Raw genomic sequence first — 19,556 nt, 5'->3', positions numbered from 1 at the left:
CTGAAGCAGGAGAATCGCTTGAACCTGGGAGGTGAAGGTTGCAGTGAGCTGAGATCGTACCATTGCACTCCAGCCTGGGCAACAGAGTAAGACTCTGTCTCAAAAAAAAAAAAAAAAAGAAAAAAAAAAAAAAAAGAAAAAAAATTCGTTTAGATTGTATGAATGAAGATTATGGGAGAAGTAGGACTTCGGAAGTCCACAATGTCCTGGTCTTGTCCTTAAAAAAAGGCTTTGAAATATGTTTGGTGCTTCCAGATACTGAGAGAGGAGTGTCACATAGTGGTTAAACTGAACATTGAGAATTAGGAGGGTTTTTTCGTTTCTTTTTTCTTCTTCTTCTTTTTTTTTTTTTTTGCCACTCAGGGTAAGCTGAGTTCGCATGAATAAATTAGAGGTTAAACCATGTGTTTTTGCTGACTGGCAGACTTGGGCTGGAAATGGGGAAGATAAATGACAGAAATTGGATTCTGGTAGGGCAAAAAAAGTCCTGACAAATGGTGATGAAATGGGGTGGAACCTTCAGGACAGTCACAGTGAGGGGCTGGCCATCCTTTTGCTCCCGCCCTTTCTTTCGTCAGTGGGGCCATCCTCTCCTCTTCCCCACCAGTTCCGTTTTGATCTCAAACTCACTGAAGAAGCTCCTCTTTGTCCTGATCTTTCCAAATATCTCTTTCTTATGAAGATCTTTTCCTTTCTTAATAAGGCAAACATGTGCATTAAGGAACTTAAAAAAGCAAAACAAAATCAAACTTCATCTGAGAACCGCCTCATTTAAAAAACTCTTGGTGTTTGTTGTTCTCTCCAGTTGGTCTAGGATTGGAGAGGAGAGGTACTGAGCTTGGTGACTTAATCAGACCTTAGTTATCCGGCAATAGTTATTATCCTAGGATGCTAGTACTGCAAGAACCCTTCCAGAACATCTGGTGCAACCCTGCTCTTTTTATACAGGATAAATTTGAAGCCCAAAGAGATCAAGTGACCATTGTGACCATTGTGAACAAATATTAATTCAACAGCTGCAATCGAATACTTTTTTTTTAGACAGACTTTCACTCTTGTTGCCCAGGCTGGAGTGCAAAGGCCCGATACTGGCTCACCGCAACCTCCGCCTACCGGGTTCAAGTGATTCTCCTGCCTCAGCCTCCCGAGTAGCTGGGATTACAGGCATGTGCCACCACGCCTGGCTAATTTTGTATTTTTAGTAGAGATGGGGTTTCACCATGTTGGCCAGGCTGATCTTGAACTCCTGACCTCAGGTGATCCGCCCACATTGGCCTCCCAAAGTGCTCGGATTACAGGCGTGAGCCACCACGCCCGGCCAAATACGTTCTTTTAAATAGTCCATCCGTTCTGATTAGTAAAATGAGTGGAGTGATTTGCAGTTGGTGGAGATCTCCTATTTTGCAAGCACAGAAACGTTACAGAGAGGCATTAACCAGGTCAAACCCTTCCTAAGATGTGAACTGAACAACAGGTAGGCGTTAGGAAGAAACTGCTGCCTGACCCTGACTTCTAAAGTCCCCTTAAACCTCGTCTCTGTGTCCCTAGAACCCAAGATAGAGTATGCACGAATAAACTTTTGCGAAGTGAAGGAACAAACTTCCCTCGAAGTCCTTCCCTGCCTCCCAACCGCCCTGCATCTCCCCGACTTGGGACTGCGCTATCATTTGAGTCCCTGTCTGGGGACTTTTCGGGGTCTTCTTCGGCCTCCTCAGACAGTGACTCCGTTCCCAAGACAGGACCAGGGCTCCCTTTTTCACTGCGGGGCGCTGGGAAGAGGCGGGTAGGCTGCTCACCTAATCTCTCGGGTTTTGCCTCAAGACGGGGTCATTTGTGTGAGGTGTGCTACTCGAGCACCCACAAAGGCCCGAACTGGTCTGGGAAACATTAGGGAGATGTGTTTACCGTCCTGGCTGACAAAGAAGGCCAGGCATTCCTGCCACCACGGGTGGCTTGACCCGCAGAGCCCACGCTCCGGCGGCTGTGGGCGCGGCACCGGACTGGCGCCGGCAGCAGGGCGGGGTCTGGCGGGGGCGGGGCCTGGCGGGTCAGGTGACTGCGCGGCCGGCGGCGGACGCGGAGGCTGAGGGGCGTGCGAGGCGCGGAGGGGCTGACTGGGCCGGAGGGGTTGGCGGGGCAGCAGGGCCGCGGCCATGGGGAGCTTGAAGGACGAGCTGCTCAAAGCCATCTGGCACGCCTTCACCGCACTCGACCAGGACCATAGCGGCAAGGTCTCCAAGTCCCAGCTCAAGGTGGGCGCCTCCTGACCCGGCCCCCGACCCGACCCTCCCCGGCGCGCTCTGTACTTCCCTTGGGTGGAAGCGGGACCTGGCGGGCTGTGACCGCAGGGCGGGGCGGGCCGGAATGCGCCCAGTAGGCCCGCTTGGGGCGGAGTGGGTCTGAGACCGGGATTTGGTGTTTACTGCCTCCCCCTTGTCTTCGGGCCTTGCCCTTGGCTGGATGTGTTAGTTTCCGCGGGTCTCCCAGGGACTGGGAAAGGTGGAGGGCATAAGGCTGGGGTGAAGTCTGTGAGGGGCAAGTGTGGTTCCTTCTTGGCGTTGGAGAGCGAGGGGCAGAAAGTGGATTCTGAGGCGTCAATGGGAAGCCAGCTTACACAACCTTCCCAGAATTTTCCTCTTACTCCAGGAGAGGAAGGGACTTGCCCAAGGTCGCTGGGCAGAACCTTCTGCAGCCCACAGCCTCACGCCAGCACTGTCCTCTAAACGGCTAGCTGCCCCGGAGGCTCCAGGGCAGTCCGGAGACGGCAGAAATGCCCCGAAGACCGGCCTCCAGCGTCTTCCTCCTTTGGGAGACTTTTTGACTTGAGAAGACCTCCCGCCCAGCGTCTTTAGGTTTGGAACTAGTGGACCGGGTGTGCTGTGTCCCACAGGGACCTTAGTTCCGGGTGAGGAGGGCTGATCTTTCTGGCACCCTGCAAAAGCGACTGCTTTTTCAGAGTCGTTATTGTGACTGCCAGAGACCCCAGAGTATAGGGTATAAATAAAGGGATGCTTGTAAATTGAATAACCCCAAGCAGGGAAATTGGCACTCAGCCAGGAGAAATTGGCAGCTTCTTCAAAGTATAAAATATAGAAACAGACAAGAAGAGCTATTCATAGGCATTTAAAAATATACACATTTTAGATCCGAATGTCCGGTTTTCTTAGCCCCTTCTGGGAATACATTCTGAAGATTGGGTTTGTTTTGTATATTTTTGTACAGTAATCAGGTTCTTGTGAGTAGTGGGTTTTATGCCAGTAGGATTAGCATTCTCCTTGTCTTCCTTTTGCCTCTCCTCTCTTTTTCTCACTGATAGAATCATAGTCTGGAAGGGTCCATGGAGGTCATCCACGTAATTTTTATTTTACTTTATTTTAACAAATTAACATACAGTAAAATTGACTTTTGGTGTAGAGTTCTATGAATTTCAACATATGTATAGATTCATATAACTATCACCACAACCATGGCCTCCACAGTTCCATCATCCTAAAAAACTCCGTGATGTTGCCCTACCTCCACCTCAACTGTTGGCAGCCATTGATCTTTCCGAATTGCTATAGTTTTACCTTTTCCGAAGTGCCATGTAAATGGAGTCGTATAGTTTGTAACTGTTGAAACTGATTTCTTTTACCCAGCATAATGCCTTAGAGATTAATCCATTTTGTTGTGTGTACCAATAATTTTTTAAATTGCTAAGTAATATTCTATTGCATGGATATATGGTAGTTTTTAGCCATGCATCTTTGAGAATTTGTGTTATTTCCAGTTTAGGGGAGTTATGAGTAGGTCTACATTTTACTTTTATTTTTACTTTTAACTTACCTATGCCATTTTATTTAAAGTAAGTTTTTAATAAATAGATGTAGCTGTGTCTTTTTTTTATTCTTTCTGACAATCTCTGTCTTTTAATTGGCATCTTTAGGCCATTTACATTTAATGTAATTATTGATATGGTTTGATTTAGGGCTACCATTTTATTATAATTTGATTTCTGTTTTTTTTTTTCCTCTACTTTTCTTCTATCTTTGGGATTATTTGAATATGCTTTAGTTTTTTTTTTTTTTTTTTTTTTCTTTTGGAGGCACAGTCTGGCTCTGTTTCCCAGGCTGGAGTGCAGTGGTGCGATCTCGGCTCACTGCAACCTCTGCCTCCTAGGTTCCAGAGATTCTGGTGCCTCAGCCTCCCAAGTAGCTGGGATTACAGGTGTGCATCACTACGCCTAGCTAATTTTTGTATTTTTAGTAGAAATGGGGTTTCACCATGTTAGCCAGGCTGGTCTTGAACTCCTGAGCTCAGGTGATCTGCCCTCCTTGGTTTCATAAAGTGCTAGGATAAGTGTGACTGTGTCTGGCCAATGTTCCATTTTAATAGTGAGTTTTTTACTATATTTATTCATGTAGGTTTTTTTAGTACTTGCTCTAGGAGTTAGAATATCCATCCCTAACTTTTCATAGTGTACTTAGAGTTAATATTTTACCACTTTAAGGAGAAGGTAGAAAACTTATCACCGTATAGGTCCCTTTACCCTCACTGCTTTATGTTGTAATTGTCACATTAATCTACATACATTGAAATCCCCATCAGACAATATTAAATTTTTTGCTTTCAACCATCATTTCTCTTTTAAAGATCTTAGGAGAAGAAAAGTTTATTCTTTTTTTCCAGATATTCCCAAATAACCTCTTAATTTTTTTTTTTTTCTGTGCCAGAGTCGCACTCTGTCACCCAGGCTAGAGTGCAGTGGTGTGATCTCAGCTCACTGCAACCTCTGCCTCCTGGGTTCAGGTGATTCTCCTGCCTCAGCCTCCTGAGTAGCTGGGACTATAGGCACGTGCCACCAAGCCTGGCTAATTTTTGTATTTTTAGGAACGATCAGGTTTCACCATATTGGCCAGGCTGGTCTCAAACTCCTGACCTCGTGATCTGCCCGCCTTGGACCCCCAAAGTGCTGGGACTACAGGTGCCCACTGCCATGCCTAATTTTTTTTTGTATTTTAGTAGAGACGGGGTTTCACCGTATTGCCCAGGCTGGTCTGGAACTCGAGCTCAGGCAGCCTGCACAACTTGGCCTTCCAAAGTGCTGGGATTATAGGTGTGAGCCACCATGATGATATGTTTAGTGATTTGTCCAAAGTCACAGTTGTAAGTAGTAGCTAAATCTAGAACCAAGATTTTCACACGTGTGTGTGTGTGTCAGAGAGAGAGAGACAGGGTCTCGCTGTGTCACCCAGGCTGGAATGCAGTTGCGCTATCTTGGCTCAAGTGATCCTCCAGCCTCCACCTCCCAAGTAGCTGGGCTCACAGGCATGAGCCACTATGCTCAGTTCATTTTTGTATTTTTTTGTAGAGATAGGGTTTTGTCGTGTTGCCCAGGCTGGTGTTGAACTCCTGAGCTCAAAGATATCCATCCGCCTCGGCCTCCTAAAGTGCTAGGATTCAGATATGAGCCACCTTGTCCAGCCAACTCTTTATAATTCTTTTTTCCTTTTTTTTTTTGAGACAAGGTCTTTTTGTTGCCCAGGCTGGAGTGTGGTGGCGTGATCATGGCTCAATGCAGCCTCAACCTCCTGGGCTCAAGCAATCCTCCCACTTCAGACTCCCGAGTAGCTGGAACTACAGGCACAGGCCACTATGCCCAGCTAATGTTTGTACTTTTTGTAGAGATGGGGTTTCGCCATTTGCCCAGGCTGGTCTTGAATTCCTGAGCTCAGACGATCTGCCTGCCTCAGCCTCTCAAAATGCTGGGATTACGGGCACAGGCCACTGCACCCAGCCTATTTTCACACTTTATTACTATTACTGTTTTATTTATTTTTTTGAGATGGAGTATAGCTCTATCACCCGGGCTGGAATGCAGTGGTGTGATCTTGGCTCACTGCAACCTCCGCTTCCTGGGTTCAAGCGATTCTCCTGCCTCAGCCTCCCAAATAGCTGGGATTACAGGCGCCTACTACCACACCTGGCTAATTTTTGTATTTTTAGGAGAGATGGGGTTTCACCATGTTGACTGGGCTGATCTTGAACTACTGACCTCAGGTGATCCACCCGCCTCGGCCTCTCAAAAGTGTTGGGATTACAGGCGTGAGCCACCATGCCTGGCCTATTTTCATACTTTAAAGCCAATGGTTTCTTCATTTTCTTCTCTTCCAGTTGATGGCATAAATGAGATTTTTTGAATTACTTTGATTATACTTTATTCACAATTGTCTTTATGGCTGCTTATAGGAAAAGCGTCTTGGCAGGAAGTGTTAAATACCAGTTCATAGGTTTCACCCATAGTATGTTGATAATGCAACTGCGCAATTGTATTTTGCGTCTCTCTTGTCTGTGTGAGACTTTGGGATTGGTTCAGTTCTGTTCATCCTGCCAGTGTTTGTAGAATTGAAAATATGTAAACATTTTTATTTAGGTCTCCTTTTGTGTTTGACCCTAGTTCTGTGTTCTGTTGGCTGGGAGTAGAGTTTTTGCCTTTATTTGTTGATTGATTCATTCATTCATACAGTAACCTTCTGTAAGTCTACTGTGTGTCTGTCAGGTACCATACTCATTTAATAAGAAGGTTAGTATTTTTAGGCTCTTAAGATTATCTCCTTGGAAGAAATGTCAAATAAGTGATTTGTTAAGCAGCAGACTAATAATTATATATCCAAAATGATGGTTAAAATGTATTGCTTTGGAAAGCTATGTGGGTATTCTAAAAAATATTTTTGATACTTGCCTTTTTGAGTTATCTTCACAACTTTTGAGACAGAGAATGGATGTATTCACTAGATAAGGGATATGGTGGTGAAAGGCAGAGAAAAAAGAAATATGAATCTTTGCCTTCAAAGAGTTTAAATTTTGGTAGGTAAATTAAAAGACTAAATGACCATTAAAGAAGGCACTCTCTCTCTCCCCAGGTGGAGATTGTATTACTCAGACAATTACTGGTCCTTAAAAAACATAAAGTCTGGTGGTAAAGAAAAGAAATAGAAATATTGGGTAGAAGATATTGAGTGTGACAGAAGATATGGGGCCATGAGATTTTAAAGGAAGAGGCTATTTCTTCTCACTGGTGTGATTGCTTTATGAAAAAAGCTTCTTTGAAATGAACTCTGAAGGAAGTTAGGATGTGATTATGTAGGAATGGGGGAAGATTAAGCCCGTTCTATTAATTAATTAATTACTTAGTTTTTTGAGACGGAGTCTCGCTCTGTTGACCAGGGTGGAGTACAGTGGCAACCTCCACCTCCCTGGTTCAAGCGATTCTTCTGCTTCAGCTTCCCGCGTAGCTGGGACTACAGGTGTGCACCAGCATGTCTAGCTAATTTTTGTATTTTTAGTAGAGACAGGGTTTCACCATGTTGGCCAGGCTGGTCTCAAACTCCTGACCTCAAGTGATCCACCTGCCTCGGTCTCCCAAAGTGCTGGGATTACAGGCATGAGTGACCACGCCTGGCCTAATTTATTTATTTAATGGATATTTATTGATTGCTGTTATCCCTAGGGGACACTGAACTACTGCAAGAGACGGGAATGAATCAGATATTTAAGGGGACTTCTGTGTAACTTATTTTGATTGTAGTGTAGAACATACACATGAGTGTTCCTGTGTGTGTATGAGAGAGAATTACTGCTGGTGATAAAGCTGTAGAAATAGATTGGGGTTAATGCATAGAAAGCTTTGATTGCCAGGCAAATTAGGTAGATGCCAGGGGCCCCCCAGGTTTTCAGAGGGTGAGGAGTTGTGATCAGAATTGCACTTTATAAAGTTACTTGCCAGGTGCGGTGGCTCACACCTGTAATCCCAGCACTTTTGGAGGCTGAGGTGAGTGGATCACCTGAGGTCAGGAGTTCCAAGACCAGTGTGGCCAATGTGGCGAAACCCTGTCTTTACTAAAAATATAAATATTAGCTGGGTGTGGTGGCACGCACCTGTAGTCCCAGCTACTTGGGAGCTGAGGCAGGAGAATCGCTTGAACCTGAGAGGCAGAGGTTGCAGTGAGCCGATATCACACCACTGTGCTCCAGCTTGGGTGACATAGCAGAAGTGCTGGCTAGAGTGAATTGGGAAGATAAGAGAAACCATTGCAATAGCCCTGATAAGAGGTAATAGGGACTAGAGACAGTGAAGGTGGACAAGAGGGAAATGGTGGGTCAAGGTATGAGCCTTGACCCATGATTGGGTGGGAGGAGGACGGGAAAGGACAGATTCAAAAATGTCTCAGATGTCAACTGCAGTTGACCAAATATATAGTAGTGGGTTTTATTTTTTTTAATAATGGTTTTTAATAGAAGTAGGTTTTAATAGAAATGGAAAAGCCATGAGAGGGAGCTGTTTATGCAACGATACAGTTTTGAACATGAAAACTTTTGTTTATTTATTTATTTTTTTGAGGTCCTGGATGGGTGTATGTTCAGCTGGAGATGATACTCCTAGGAAGCGTAGGGTTGTCAGTAAGGAATTTGGTAGTTGAAGCTTGGAAAAAGAGGAGAAGAGAACCATTGACAGTCTTGGGGAATGGCTGTAGTAGATGGTGAGAGGAACAAGAAAAGCAGAGGACTGGAAATCAAGAGATAAGAACCCCTTTGGGGCAATGTTGGAGCTGAGGAAGAAGAGTTTTAAGGAAAAATTAACCTTTGAAAGTTAATTTTGTTTTATATATATATATATACACACATATATATAGGAGACTGTAAAGTAATCAGGTTGGTTCTTCCTTTCCATGTGTCATAAACTTCATATTTCTTCTCTAAAGAGAAGTTATGAGAAGCTTGGAATATTGGCATCATCTTTGGAATAAATATATTTTTTACTTATTTAAAAATTATTTATTTATTTTGAGACAGGGTTACACTCTGTCACTCAGGCTGGAGTGCAGTGGCATGATCATAGCTCACCATACCCATGACCTCCATGCTGAAGCGATCCTCCCACCTCAGCCTCCTGAGTAGCTGGGATTACAGGTGTATGCGACCACACCTCGCGAATTTTTTTGTTTGTTTTGTTTTTTGTAGAGACAGGGTCTCACTTTGCTGCCTAGACTGGTCTTAAACTCCTGGGCTCCAGCAATCCATCCATCCACCTGTAAGTGTTAGGATTACAGATATGAGCCCCCACATCCAGCCTGTATTTTTCATTTTTAAGAAGATTACTTTGTAGAATAGTATTCATTTAGATAAATGTGCTTGAGTCAATGCTATAATTGGTAAATATTGGCCTTGAGGGCCTCCAGTGTAGTACAGACAAAGCTTATTTATATACTGAATTTTTAACAAATAGCATATTATTAAGTAAAAGAAAAATTATCCAAATAAAATTTGAAGCAAAATCTGTAGAAAAATTAACAATGTAATTAGATACCATTTTAATATTACGTCAGTGGAAACAACACGCAAACTTTTTTTTCTCTGCTCTCACACCACAATAACAATCAACACAGAAGATTTCTGGTGACCAAACGTGTGGAGGTTTCTCCCCACACACCAAGTAAGCAATCAGTTCTGCAGTGGACACCAGTTGGGTATCCTCCAGTTCAATTCCAACACTGTCTAGCTGGAGACGGTGTCAGATACCACAGAGTGTCAGATCCCACAGATTGAGGGCTCAGTCCCACAAGACTGTCCCCTTCCTTCCTACCAGTTGCAAATCTGGGCTTCTGGAACTTCTGATGGACCAGCTTCGAGTTGGGGTCTTCGTGACCTTGTCTTTGGGTTCAGTTACTTTGCTAGAGTGGCTCATAGAACTCAGGGCGACATGTTTATTGATTTATTACAGAAGATATTTTAAAGGATACAAATAGACAGGTGAAGAGAGACACAGGGTGAGGAACTTCTCATGGAGTTTGGGTGCACTGCCCTCCTGGTACATGAATGAGTTCTCATTAACCTTCCTTTAAGTCTCCACATGTTCAGCTCTCTGGGAGCTCCTCAAACCCTGTCCTCTTGGGTCTCTTATGGAGACTTTATTGGATAGTCGTGATTAAAGTATAGACAACCATGTAAAAATGTGATTAGACAAAAAGGGTGTGATCTAATATTAATAGACTGGGAAAGTCCAGCAAGGATTGTCTGTTCAGATTCTCCTTGGTCTCTCTGTGCAGCCTTCCTTCCACCAGGGTGTGGGGGAGGACCCCTTCTGAAATGAAGGTCTTGTGGCCTACAATTAGACAAGGAAGGTCAGAGAATTTCTTTATGACCAGCTCCAAGATAGAAGGGCTGGGGGAGATGAGATTATATTTTTAGTTTCTACGGCTTGCCTCTGGGAGAAAAAGGAGCAGGCGAAGAAAGGACAGAAGGTTAGAGAGAGAGAGATCTATTTTTTTTGGCCTTTCCTTCCTTCCTTCCTTCAAGCGATTCCCCTACCTCAGCCTCCCAAGTGGCTGGGATTACAGGTGTACGCCACCATATCCAGCTAAGTTTTGTATTTTTTAGTAGAGACCGAGTTTCGCCACGTTGGCCAGGCTGGTCTCAAACTCCTGACCTCAAGTGATCCGCCCGCCTTGGCCTCCCAAAGTGCTGGGATTACAGGTGTGAGCCACTGCATCCGGCTGAGATTCTGTTTTCTGAGACCTGCTTCTGAGGCCTGAAGTACCCCAATATTATAACAAGGGCTATGGCATTATGAGCCAGGGACCATGGATGAAAACCTATGTATATTTATCTATATATATCGCTTGTCTCATAATATCACATGTTGCAAACATAGACTTTTGTCAGACTTATCAATAAAATTGAACTATAGAAAATAGATTTAAACCTTTGGGAAGCTGGGTGCAGTGGCTCATGACTATAATCCCAGAACTTTGGGAAGCTGAGGCAGGAGGATTGCTTGAAGCCAGGAGTTTGGAAACCGCCTGGAAAATATAGTGAGACTTTGTCTCTACAAAAAATTTAAAAATTAGCTGGACATGGTGGTGGGCACTTGTGGTCCCAGCTACTTGGGAAGAGGAGGTTTCAGTGAGCTGAGATAGTGCCACTGTATTGCAGCCTGGGTGACAGAGCATGACTTTGTCTCAAAAATAAATAAATAGGTCAGGCGTGGTGGCTCACACCTGTAATCCCAGCACTTTGGGAGGCCGAGGTGGGCAGATCATGAGGTCAGGAGATCGAGACCATCTTGGCTAACACTGTGAAACCCCGTCTACACCAAAAATACAAAAAAAGAAATTAGCTGGGTGTTGTGGCGGGCTCCTGTAGTCCCAGCTACTCAGGAGGCTGAGGCAGGAGAATGGCGTGAACCTGGGAGGCGGAGCTTGCAGTGAGCCGAGATACTGCCACTGCACTCCAGCCTGGGTGACAGAGCGAGATTCCGTCTCAAAAAAAAAAAAAAAAAAAATTGAGATTAAAAAAATAGAAGTCACTCCTAGTCCGGGTGCAGTGGCTCATGCCTGTAATACTAGCACTTTTGGAGGTTGAGGTGAGTGGATCACTTGAGCCCAGGAGTTTGAGACCAGCCTGTGCAACATAGTAAGACCCTATCTCTACAATAAATTAATAGAGTTCGAGAGGTATGGTGGCACATGCCTGTAGTCTAAGCTCCTTCTGTAGCTGAGACAGGAGATGGCCTGAGCTCAGGAGATGGAGGCTGGAGTGAGCTCTGATCGTGCCACTGCACTCCAGCCTGGAAAACAGTAAGACTCTGTATCCAAAGAAAAGGAAAGAAAGAAACAGAGAGAGAGAGGGGGGGGGGGGGGGGGGCGCGGGCGCGCGCGCGCGACAGGGAGGGAGGGAGAAGAGGGAGGAGGGAGGGAGAGAAAGGGAGAAAGAAAGACCTCCTATGACTTCTATAAACTACAATAGAAACAGATGTTTGCTGGTTGTCTAGTCACAGTAATGTTTTCTTGTTAAAACAACTTTTATATTTTATATATTTTATATATATAGCCATAAATAAGGTCATTGCAGGTCAGTAGATTTTCTCAAATCTTTAAGCCCTCCTCCGCACACCACCCCCCTCCCCAAAAAGGAAAGGAAACCACTTCTGTCTGCTTCCCTTTACTTACCTTGATTTTTTTTCTCCTTCCTTTTCCCACATTCCCTGTAATCTCATTGGGTGTCTTCCAGGCAATCTGTGCACCTTCTACAGGGGAGCTCTGTCTCTCTGGCTCCAGTTGTAAGTTTTCTGGCTCCCCCGTGAGTTGAAGGTACGCAGGCCTTCTTCCCTACACTCATCCTGTGCACCTTCATAGAAGTCATCAGCTCTGTTAACTTAATTTGCAATTGGATTGTTAAAAGACAACTGATTGTCATGTTGATTTGGTGTTACTTTGTTTTTCAGGCTGAACTACTGAACAACACTAAGTGATTGTTTTGAGCTTTTTCTTAAGCAAAGATTTACTTGCTTTTCAGCAGCTGAAGTAGGTAGCAATAAGCTAATAGTGGGGAAACAGTATTCCAGAAACACATTTTCTACTTGCTTTTAAACTTGTATTCATGAATAGTCCTTTCTTAGAACAAACCATATAGTTTAAGACTATATTGTTTGTTTTGATTGCAATTTTAGTATATTCTGTGATAACTGATGGGATACTGAAAACTGTATTGAGAGAGAAGGAAACTTTTCTTTATATCTATAGGAAGGCGCTAGGTGCATATAGGTAGGTAGCTGAGTAAATGTAGTTGAGTTGAATGTTAGACATTTTTTTCCACCATTTTTTCCGCTTGGTTTGGTTTTGGTGCTCTTCTTTTGTTTGTACAGGCTGTCCCTTGGTATCCTTGGGGGATTGGTTCCAGGACTCCCTCCAGATACCAAAATCCTAGGACGCTGAAGACTCTTATATAAAATGGCATAGTATTTGCATATAACCTATGTACATCTTTCTTTATATTTTTAATTATCTCTAGATTACTTATAATACCTAATGCAGTATAAATGCTATGTAAATAGTTGTTAAGTTACATTGTTTATGGAATAATAATGGGAAGAAAAGTTTGCCCATGTTAAGTACAGATGCAGTTTTTAAGGGGAATGTTTTCAGTCCACACTTGCTTGAATCCACAGATGCAGAACCTAGGAGTACGGAGGGCCAACTGTATTTCTTCTTTCTTCTTTCTTCTTTCTTCTTTCTTTCTTTCTCCTTCTTCTTCTTCTTCTTCTTCTTCTTCTTCTTCTTCTTCTTCTTCTTCTTTCTTCTTTCTTCTTTCTTCTTCTTCTCTATTCGTATATGGATTCTATACTCTCTGATAATAATAAACCTTATTAATGTGGCACCTGAAACAGATTGTTACTTTTAAATTATGGTATAAATTTTCAGAAGTCATAATGGAAATAGGAATAGGGCATCTTATTTGAAGTAGAAGCAATAATTGTTTCTCCTCTACTGGTGCTAAAAATTTAAAAAAAATTTTTTTAGAAATTTCAGTGGTCTTGCTGGAAGATGCTAAATCTCCAGTGTTACTTAGAAATACAGTACATGTAATTCTAATAAAATAAGAAAGGTTATTATTTAAACATGTATATTAAAAAGAAACTTTTTGAATATCTCATATAGACACATATAAAAGTTATAAAATTCTGAAGGGTATTTACAAAAGTGAAAAGTAACTTTTTCTTAACCCTTGGCCCACATTAGTCCCCTGTTCTGGAGGTAACCATTATTTCTAGCTTCTTCTGTTCCTTTGAGAGATCAAAATGAAGCTTAAAATTAATATCCTTATTTAGTAAATGTTTTCCTCTTAAATATAGCAGAATCTAGTGATATTTTTTGCAACCTCTGTTATAGCTTTACTTTGCAATTATGGTTGCAGGGTGAATTACATGTCAGTGCTGGAAATGTCTCGAAGTGAACTCATTGGCTGTGAATTTTTATCCTGTTGTTTTTAGAAATACAGCTTTTAAAAATTTATTGTAGTTTTTTGAAATAAAAGAATTTACAACTCTGGTGTAGATCTAAATGAAAAAAATTTTGACAAACAACATGGGTAGTTTAAATCTTTATTATTTTCTCAGTGATAGATTTTCAACTAAAATCTCTTTTTTATTTTTTTTTATATTTTGCCTCACAGTTGGTTTGGATATCTTATGAATAGTACCATATTTTCTGTTCCCATGTAGACATTTAGCCTCCAAAAATTTTAACCTTGCTAGTTACAAAGGTAATTCAGCCAGGCCATTGGTAAGTTGAAAATACAAAGGAAGCAAATTATGAGACAGGGTTTTTATTTGTGGAACACAATATACAAATGTAGTTAATTCTTTTGTGAACTTGGCATGTATAGTATTCCCTCCCTAATCTTTTGTGTTATGTTTCTGTTAATCTCTATGGTAAAAGGTTCTATTGAGGAACAACAACCATCAATTTTTAAAATAGGGTTGGGGATCAGAGTCTTGAGTGAGCCTATTAAAGTGCTGGGATTACAGGCGTGAGCCACTGCACCCAGCCTAAAGTCTTCGTAAATATTTTTTGTGTAGATATCACCAAAATAAAACAGTAAAGACAACTCTAAAAAAGAGAAAATTAGACATTTAGAAATCTTAAAATAGGATAATGAATGTTGGATTATTTCTAGTTTCTATTCCTTACTTGTTAGAAACTTTTCAGTGAGATAACTTGGACATTTTTGTGGCTTTTTTTTTTTTTTTGAAATACATGTACTTTTATTGAAAATAGCATGTAAACGGTGAGGTGCTTTTTTTTTTTTGGTATTTGACCTTCCATCTTAATATTAATAGTCAGTACATTTCTGATCTTATGACTCAGAGTTCTAAACCTCTCTGATCCCCATTTTGTATTTCCTTTGGGGTCTCATCACAGTCCCAGAGGTACATAGTAACAAAGCTAGAGACAGAAGAGGCTTTGGGTGACCTTCTCCCATGTACTCAGCATGCCATCACTCAATAGGTATTTCTCATTCTTTCCCACCATGAGGGTTATAGAACCTTAGTCCTGTGAGTGGTGATTATTGATTATTAGCACATTAGCACTCTCACTCGCTTCCTTAGTCCCTTTTAGGCATGTCCTTGTTCCCCTCCCACAACGCAAGCCTAAGGTAGATCCTTGCCTCAGCTTCCTTTTTCTTCCCCAAGGCTGCATTTCATAAAACTATTTTTCCTGCTCTACCTTCTGCTTTATTTCCTTCTTCTCATCCCACCTTCGTGTTCCTTTTTTTTTTAAACTCAAAATCTGTCAAAAACTGTAGTTTTCAGCAGTTGAGGGAGAGATATTTAAATGGAAATCTGTATGTATACTTGAATTTCATATAAGGAGGTCTTGCGGTTAAGGAGAGATTTCTGCAATATTAGAAAAACTAATTTTTTGATCTTAAGACTCTTCTGTTTTCTATACCTTTTGCTTCTTCCCATACCTGTAAAGGAATAATTCGCTTTACAACATTTGATTTGAAGGAGGAGAATGGTATTATGTGGGCATGGTGTATCAGCTGGAAGTGACACTAGTTAGGATGAAAGTTGTTCTGGTCATATGGACAGTGTTGGAAGGTATTACATTTCACTGGATAGACAGCTGTGGGAGGATGGGGCACTGTCTGCCTTGGCAGGCAGCACATCCCCATCAATTCTTTCAGTTCCTAGGGTGATGGATACTCAGCTAGCTGGCTGTTACCCTGAAATTTAGCCTTCTAACTGAACCTTGTAGCTTGATGAGCAACTGACTCCAGTCTCAGTGATCGTCTTCAGTGATGATCGGAGAAACACTGTTAGATAATAGGACACCAGACGATTAGTAGATCAGACTACATTGGGATTCTGAGGTCCTTTACCTGGGTGACTTTGGGAAGCTTACTTTGCTTTTTATTGTTTTTATTTTTATTTATTTATTTTTGAGACGGAGTCTTGCTCTGTCGCCCAGGCTGGAGTGCAGTGATGTGATCTTGGCTCACTGAAAGCTCCGCCTCCCAGGTTCACGCCATTCTTCTGCCTCAGCCTCCCGAGTGGCTGGGACTACAGGTGGCCGCCACCACGCACGGCTTATTTTTTTGTATTTTTAGTAGAGATGGGGTTTCACCATGTTAGCCAGGATGGTCTTGATCTCCTGACCTCATGATTCGCCTGCCTTGGCCTCCCAAAGTGCTGGGATTACAGGCGTGAGCCACTGCACCTGGCCTGCTTTTTATATTTAAGGATTATAATAGAGCTCACAACCTTTATATGTGACAGCAGAAATTCTGTCTTATTTTCTACCAAACACTGATATTGAAGAAAATTAATGTATAAAACATTATATGAGTTTGAAGGTTTCAGTCTACTGAACACTTTTGTTAGGCACCCTGGGGAAGAAAAAAACATGCAGCCTTGTCCCTTATGTTCAGGATTGTGTGATGTAGTCAAGAAGACAATACATGAAATGACCACAATGACGCAATATATAAGCAAGTTCTAGAGAGTGTAGAAGATGACCACTGTAAGCCGTGTCATCCAGTGTTAGCCAGTGGCCACGTTTGGCTGTTGATTGCTTGACAAGTCGTGAGCCTGAGTTGAAATGTACTTTAAGTATAAAATATGCATTGGATTTCAGAGACTTAGTACCAGAACAAGAGTAACATCTCGTTATTTATTTATTTATTTATTTGAGATGGAGTTTTGCTGTTGTTGCCCAGGCTGGAGTGCAATGGCATGATCTTGGATCACTTCAACCTCCTCCTCCTGAGTTCAAGTGATTCTCCTGCCTCAGCCTCCAGAATAACTGGGATTACACGTGCCTGCCACCATGCCTGGATAATTTTTGTGTTTTCAGTAGAGACAGGGTTTCACCATGTTGGCCAGGCTGGTCTCGAACCCTGACCTCAGGTGATCCACCCGCCTTGGCCTCCCGAAGTGCTGGGATTGCAGGCATGATTTTTAAAAATACTGATTACACGTTTAAATTACAATATTTTGGATATAGTATTTAAGTTAATATTACCTGTTCCCTTTTACTTTTTTTTAATGTGGCTTTAAACATTCTAAATTTCATATGTGGTTTGCAGTATATTTCCATTGGCCAGAACTGCTGTAGAAGTTCAGGGCAAATAGAGATAAGGTATAGACAGTTGCAGACAAAGTTTCATGAAGGAGATAGAACTTCAGCTATTTCTTGAGGGAATGGCGAATGTTGAGGGTGATCTGGCTGTGACATCTGTCACCCCATTGATCACCAGGGTTGATTTCACTGATCTGACTGGCTAGGTGGTTGTCCCCTTCCTCCCGCACCACTCCATGTGCATCCCTCCCAGTGCTGTGTGCTCAAAGAGAATGACCATCCTCGATAGGGGAGGACCGGTCTTCGGTCAAGGGTATGTGAGTAGCTGTGCTCCCCTGCTAGAACCTCCAGACAAGCTCTCAAGGTCTTGAGAGAATGGAGCAGATCTTGTCCAGTATAATTGCAGAAAGGTGACAAATATGGTGGTAGCACTGTAAATTAAGAGCAAGAGCCTCAACTTGGAGTATTTGAGCAGAAAGGAAATACTGTGAGTGGAGTGGAAGGTTTGTTTTGATGCATAGTGGAGAATTAGGATTTAAAGAGAGATGGGGCTACATTTTAGATGTCATTGAATGTTTTTGCACAGAATAGATGGCTAATGTATGTTTATTGAGTGACAGTCCGTGTTAGAATTAGTTCAGAATTGACCCTGTAAGGAGGGTAAGTCATTTAAAGTTTTTAGGTAGAAAATGGCAGAGATACGGTTTTAAAATTATTCTGATGATGTGGGTGTGATGATTAAAGATGAGAGGCTGGAGATTGGGGGACTTGTTAGTGTGGTGTTACGAAGTCTGGGTAAGTTGGTGAGTGTGGGACAGGAGTGGTGGCTATGGAAATTAAAACAGATATGTACCCTCCCCTTATAGAGCTTAAAATCTTGTGAATGATACAGCTGAGCAAACTGGCAACTCAAATACAGTGAGATACAGAAGGCAGAATGCAGAGGAAGGGAACCTGTTTAGCTTGAGGTAAGGACATGAGGAGTTAGCTCAGAGAATGCTTCCTAGAGGAGGAGACATTTGTCACTAACTTGAAAAGGATGTGTGAAATTCCTCTGTAAGAATACTATGATGAAAGATTCAGAAAGTAAAACCTTTAGAGGAACATGAAAAGTGTTAAGAGAGAATGGAGTTGGGGAGTAAGGAGAGTTACCTGTACTCCATTACTTGTGTGGTCATGGGAAGTCACTTCTCTTTGCTGAGCTTTAGTTTCCTCATTTGTAAAATGTAGGGTAGCAGACACGCTCTTTGAGGTTTAGCCTTCTAACTGAACCTTGTAGCTTGATGTGTTTACCATGGTTATATCCTGAGGAGTGGTTGCTGTGCAGCAACTCTTTGTCAGGGCCTGAGAGGGGAGAATGGGACCTTGTACTGGGAGGTGAGGGGAGGAGCCTTGTTTCCCGAGCCTCACACTCTCTGCTTGGTTAGCCTGAAGGTGACAGAGCCGCTCCTGCAGTAGAGACAGGAGTTGGCATTGGCTGGGGCGATCCAGAAGGTGGACAAACTATATGAAAAAGAGATATAAGAAGAGACCATAGTTTTATTAAGGCAATGGTGATACCAAAGTCAGAATCATGGTGGCAAACCTATTTTGGGGAGAAAGGTGATGAGATCTCATTTGGATCTTTTGGACGAGAGGCAGATTTAGAATAGAAATCTCTAATATTGTTTAGTGACATAAACCAGAGCTTATTGGAGAGGTCAAGAGCAGAAAGAGATCTGTGAATCATTTGGATAGAGATGACTTAAGGTTGTCAGAATGAAAGCATTTTCCTTTTTTCTTTTTATAAATTTTTAAATTTATAAAATATAAAATTAAAAAAATTTAATTAAGTCTTTTGATTCATAAATACAGAATTGTCTTTTTATTTATTTATTTATTTATTTATTTATTTATTTATTTATTTGACAGGATCTTCCTCTGTTGCCCAGTGCAGTGACACAATTCTCGGCTCACTACAACCTCCGCCTCCCGGGTTCAAGTGATTCTCGTGTCCCAGCCTCTCAAGTAGCTGGGATTACAGGCGTGTGCCACCCCACCCCACCTAGCTAATTTTTATGTTTTTAGTAGATACGAGGTTTTGCCCTGTTGGCAGGCTGGTCTTGAACTCCTGGCCTCAAGTGATCACTCTGCCTTGGCCTCCCAAAGTGCTGGGATTACAGGTGTGAGCCACTGTACCTGGCCAAAAGTACTTTCCAAGAAGAAATTAAGGAAGAACTCAGGGTTGAAAATTGACCTTTGGGAAATGACCAGATTGGGAGAATGAGGGATGATGGATGTGACTGCATAAAGGCACCTTTGAAGAACTTAGAAACTATTCTGTCTGGGTTGGGTGTGCTGGCGCATGCCTGTAATTCCAGCACTTGGGAGGCTGACACAGGTGGATGGCTTGAGCTCAGGAGTTTGAGACCAGCCTGGACAACATGATGAAACCTGTTTCTACAAAAAAAACAGAAAAATTAGCTGGGTGTCATGGCAGGTGCCTGTAGTCCCAGCTGCTGGGGGTGAGGGGTGGGGGATGGTGGCTGAGGTGGGAGAATTGCTTGAGCCCAGGAAGTTGAGGCTGTGGTGAGCCTGGATCGAGCTATTGCACTCCAGCCTCAGTAACAAAGCAAGATCCTATCTCAAAAAAAAAAAAAAAAAAAAAAAAAAAAA

General features: G+C 42.5%; 1 protein-coding gene across 1 annotated transcript in view; it reads left to right on the top strand.

Moving 5' to 3' along the window:
* Positions 1-2,050: 2,050 nt before the first annotated feature.
* SWAP70 (switching B cell complex subunit SWAP70) overlaps positions 2,051-19,556 on the top strand; it is an 85,340-nt gene continuing 67,834 nt past the window's right edge. The window contains exon 1 of the mRNA XM_023189822.2: positions 2,051-2,252. Coding sequence (XP_023045590.1) covers positions 2,154-2,252 — 99 coding nt within the window. The 5' untranslated portion in view covers positions 2,051-2,153. The remainder of the gene's footprint in view (positions 2,253-19,556) is intronic.

This window comes from Piliocolobus tephrosceles, chromosome 13, assembly GCF_002776525.5.
Source record: "Piliocolobus tephrosceles isolate RC106 chromosome 13, ASM277652v3, whole genome shotgun sequence".
Taxonomy (NCBI): Eukaryota; Metazoa; Chordata; class Mammalia; order Primates; family Cercopithecidae; genus Piliocolobus; species Piliocolobus tephrosceles.
Note: the sequence above shows the minus strand (reverse complement) of the source record. Positions and strands in the feature narration are given on the sequence as shown.